The 4,010-nt window shown below is 35.1% G+C and overlaps 1 protein-coding gene across 2 annotated transcripts in view; it reads right to left on the reverse strand.

Annotated features, from left to right (window-relative positions):
- Positions 1-4,010, reverse strand: part of slc7a9 (solute carrier family 7 member 9) — a 17,502-nt gene that overhangs the window by 4,207 nt on the left and 9,285 nt on the right. For both annotated transcript variants that reach the window (XM_016472291.1, XM_016472297.1), the window contains exons 9-12: positions 1,353-1,456; positions 1,148-1,244; positions 888-1,037; positions 421-595 (exon numbers count right to left, since the gene is read on the reverse strand). In XM_016472291.1, the coding sequence (XP_016327777.1) occupies positions 421-595; positions 888-1,037; positions 1,148-1,244; positions 1,353-1,456 (526 nt within the window). The remainder of the gene's footprint in view (positions 1-420; positions 596-887; positions 1,038-1,147; positions 1,245-1,352; positions 1,457-4,010) is intronic.

The following is a 4,010-nucleotide window of genomic DNA, read 5'->3' on the forward strand; positions in this document are numbered from 1 at the left end:
CATTTAAGTATACTTGACTTATAGCCTACTTAGAAAAAGTCTAAATATATTTGAGCTATACTTGTGTTCCTAGAATCGATGTTTTCATTGTTATACTGTAGGGGGCGCTAGTACACATTTTCTGTACAGAATTTCCAAATAACACAAGTGAAGAAGAAACCGAAACAACAGATGCTTCCACATGTAATCTAGCACGATAACATAAAACAGCATCAAAACAAAACTGTGGGAATAAAATGTCAACCAATGAAGAGGTAATAATGACTGTCAAGCTTTGGGGTGTTAATCGTGTTAATCGACGTTTTGATTATCATTCTGAATCCAATTCATAGTCTTTTTTCAGCTTTTTGTTCAAAATGTTGAAAACAAACATACATTTTTGCTCACTAGAATATATCCAAATGTGTAATTACTACTTACTCATGATGCGGCGAGTCCAGTTGAATTTGTAGTAAATGAAAGGTACATATAAGAGAAGACCACCGACTATGAACATTGTGCAGTACAGGTATTCCCACTCAGGCTTTTCTATGATGGGAGCAAGAACCAGGTAACAGGACACAATCACCACCAGAACAGGGATGACTATTGGCACCTGAGAGAAACAAAAAGCAAACATTTTTATGTCGGGTAGCCATTTTACAATAGATTACCTGCTATATTAAAAAAAAAGAAAATATTTTCATTCTAGCTTCCTCTTGAAAGTTGCCTTTTGCACCACTGGGAATATTATCGGGTCATATCACGAATAGCTTTTAATGTTCGTAATTTTGAAAATTTGCAAGTTGCTTTGGATAATAGCATCTGCTAAATGATTACATATAAATGCAAATGCTGTGCAAAATGCAAAAGTTGAATTCATCCACATGATGAGGTGTCACTCTAACCTTGACAGGTCTCTGAAGCTCCTTCCTAGTGAATCGCATAACAATGAGTGCAAGACATGTGAGCCCATAGAAAACCCACTGAGCAAAACTGAAGTAATTGATCAGAGTGTTTATATCTGCAGGCATGATGTAGATGATTGACAAGATACCCTGCAAATCACATACAAGAATAAATACATAATCACAAAACGTAAATATTGTTAATGTTGTCATATATTTGATGTAATAGTGTTGAGAATGTAATATTCCATGAGACTTACATTAAACATTAGAGCTGGAGAAGGTGTGTAACGTTTCACACTGATGTACGACATGATCCTAACCATGTGGCCCTCCCGTCCCGCCACATATGTCAACCTAACATGAACAAACAGACACAACAGACAGTGAGAGTCAGGCCCAGACAACAACTTTCAGGATATTTTCCAGTGTGCAAATGACTATAACACAGATGAATTTCCTAACCTGCCTGCGGTGAAACAGCTCCCATTGGCTGCACCAAAAGTGGAAAACACCACAAATAAAGGCACAATCCATGATAATGGGTACAGCACTCTGTCACCGAAGGTCTGCGAAGTAACCAATGATTTAGTAAAATACAACTCAAGGAACATGTTACAAAAAGTATATTAACTGAAGACTTAAAATAAACTGACTTTAAATTTAATTCTCAAAAACCACTGACCAATGAATCTCCACGATGACATATCCAATTTTTTATGATTAGTGTAAGGGTTTTAAAAATACATTTTTAGAAACTGTGCTTGCAATAGCAATTATTTGTCTTTTTGCAAATTATAGAACTAAGCATAGCTAGGAAAATATATATATATTTTTCAATAGAATATAACTTTTTCTAGGTCTGGAAATCACAGACTTCAAATTTCTTTATATTTTTAGGTTTTCCTTGGTTGTGGGAACTAGTGATGTTTGCTTCTGAAACACTGCTTTGTGAAGCTTCGAAACCTTTGTGAATCATTTGTTTTGAACCAGTGATTTGGGGCGAGTATCAAAATGCCAGTCATGTGATTTCAGTAACAGAGGCTGTTTCAAAATGTTTTGAAATTTCAATGGTGCCCTGCTAAGGGTCCATGAAACAGTGTCTGCATGGTTTTGACCTGATCCCAGATCAATTTCATACATTTGTAGACATTTTTATGACACATTTGTATAATAAAAGGGAAACGTTATAGTTATTAGTCTCTTATTGGCCTGATTGACCAAGCTCTCCATAAACAAAACAAGTCCTACAAATGAATAAAGTAACACATATTATACAGACAGACACATCATATTCAATGGCATTAGATGATTTGTTAATTATTTTGTATTTTATTATTATTTTGTTCGTAAAATGTTTTTATGCATGTTTGATCTAACTTTTCAGTGCATTTACAACGTTTTGACCAGCAGGTGTCCCCAGCGTGTGGCATTTTGAGCATTTCTAAATAGTGAAGAATTTTGTCAGGCATTGGGTTCATTTGATTCAAAGTTTCGAAAAGCTTTGTTTCTCTCATTAATAACCATGACGGTGACTGCATTCGAAACTGCATACTTTCCTACTATACAGCAGGCAAAAAACAGTATTTGAAAAGAGTAGTATGTCCAAATTCACGGTACTCATGAAAACGTAGGTGGCAAAAAGTACCCAGATGACTTACTACTTCTAGCGACAATCTGAAGTGTGCATACAATGGACAAATTACTATCCCATGTGGCCATAGGAGAGGATTTGTGAGTGGCAGTGAAGCAACATAACTGACGCTAGTAGCTCACATGATAATGACAACGAATAGCATTCATACTACACATGTTCATACTATATAGAACATACTTTTTTAATAACCCATTGTATATCAAGAGCAAGGACATGTTTGTGTGCATTTTGTTTTGTGCTTTTACCAGAACAAAGCGTACGATCGTCTGTGTGAAGACTGCGCATTGTGAGAGAACTGATAACAGCAGCAACGAGCGCTCGCCATAACACATCCCAGCGATAGATCGCCTGTTGTTTAACACAGACCAACGAATCTGTTATCCAATGGAGATGTTTCTTTAGGTACATCTGTGCGTGCCGCGAGATGTTGCAAAAAGTGGCGGGGGTCGTGGGGACACACGTCCCACCCGTAAATAAAAATATAACAGAACGTATAGTCTTGTTTTATTTGTAATTTCCACGCCTTTCCAAAAGAGGAGAAAAATATTGAGATTGACGTCAAATTTGCCATCACTCCCTCAGCCATTGTATAGAAACACCTAGCAGCGCTAATTCTTTTTTTTTTGGTCATTTATGTGGGGTCTCCTCGAGAGCCCTTACGAAAAAGAAGTTTATTCAAGTGTGCTATCAGTATACTTCTTTTAAACTAAAAATAGGAAAGTATACTTTCAGTCTAATTTTTATGTACTTCTCAGACATGGGCTTTATGTACTTCTCAGAAATATACTTAAAATGACATTTAAGTATACTTGACTTATACTTAGAAAAAGTCTAAATATATTTGAGCTATACTTGTGCTCCGAGAATGTTTTCATTGTTATACGGTAGCGGGCGCTAGTACACATCTTCTGTACAGAATATCCAAAACATAAGTGAAGAAGAAACCGAAACAACAGATGCTTCCACATGTATTCTAACACGATCATCAGACATAAAACAGTATCAAAACTGTGTAACATTATGGAATAAAATGTCAACCAATGAAGAGGTAATAATGACTGTCAAGCTTTGGGGTGTTGATCGACTCCATCTACGTTTTGATTATCATTCTAAATCCAGTTAATAGTCTTTTTTCAGCTTTTTGTTCAAAATGTTGTTTATTTCTTTATTTTTTTAAATGTTTTATTTATAAAACTTACCCACATTAAAGTGTTTAAAAAAATAATGCATGAAGCCAGAATAAAATGTTTTTGTTTACAAGCAGATACCCTGTTCTTTCTTTTGATGTTTTGTATGTTCAGATATTCATATAACAAAATATATACAAATTAATACCTAAATAGGGACATAGTAGTATACTTAAAGTATGATGTAAAGTTCACTTAAAGAAAACTTACGAGTATACTTGCAGTATAAAACTACTAAACCAGTAGTTTACTAAGACTATACTTCAAAGTGTACTAAAA

This window comes from Sinocyclocheilus anshuiensis, unplaced genomic scaffold (assembly GCF_001515605.1).
Source record: "Sinocyclocheilus anshuiensis isolate Anshui unplaced genomic scaffold, SAMN03320099.WGS_v1.1 scaffold1677, whole genome shotgun sequence".
Taxonomy (NCBI): domain Eukaryota; kingdom Metazoa; phylum Chordata; class Actinopteri; order Cypriniformes; family Cyprinidae; genus Sinocyclocheilus; species Sinocyclocheilus anshuiensis.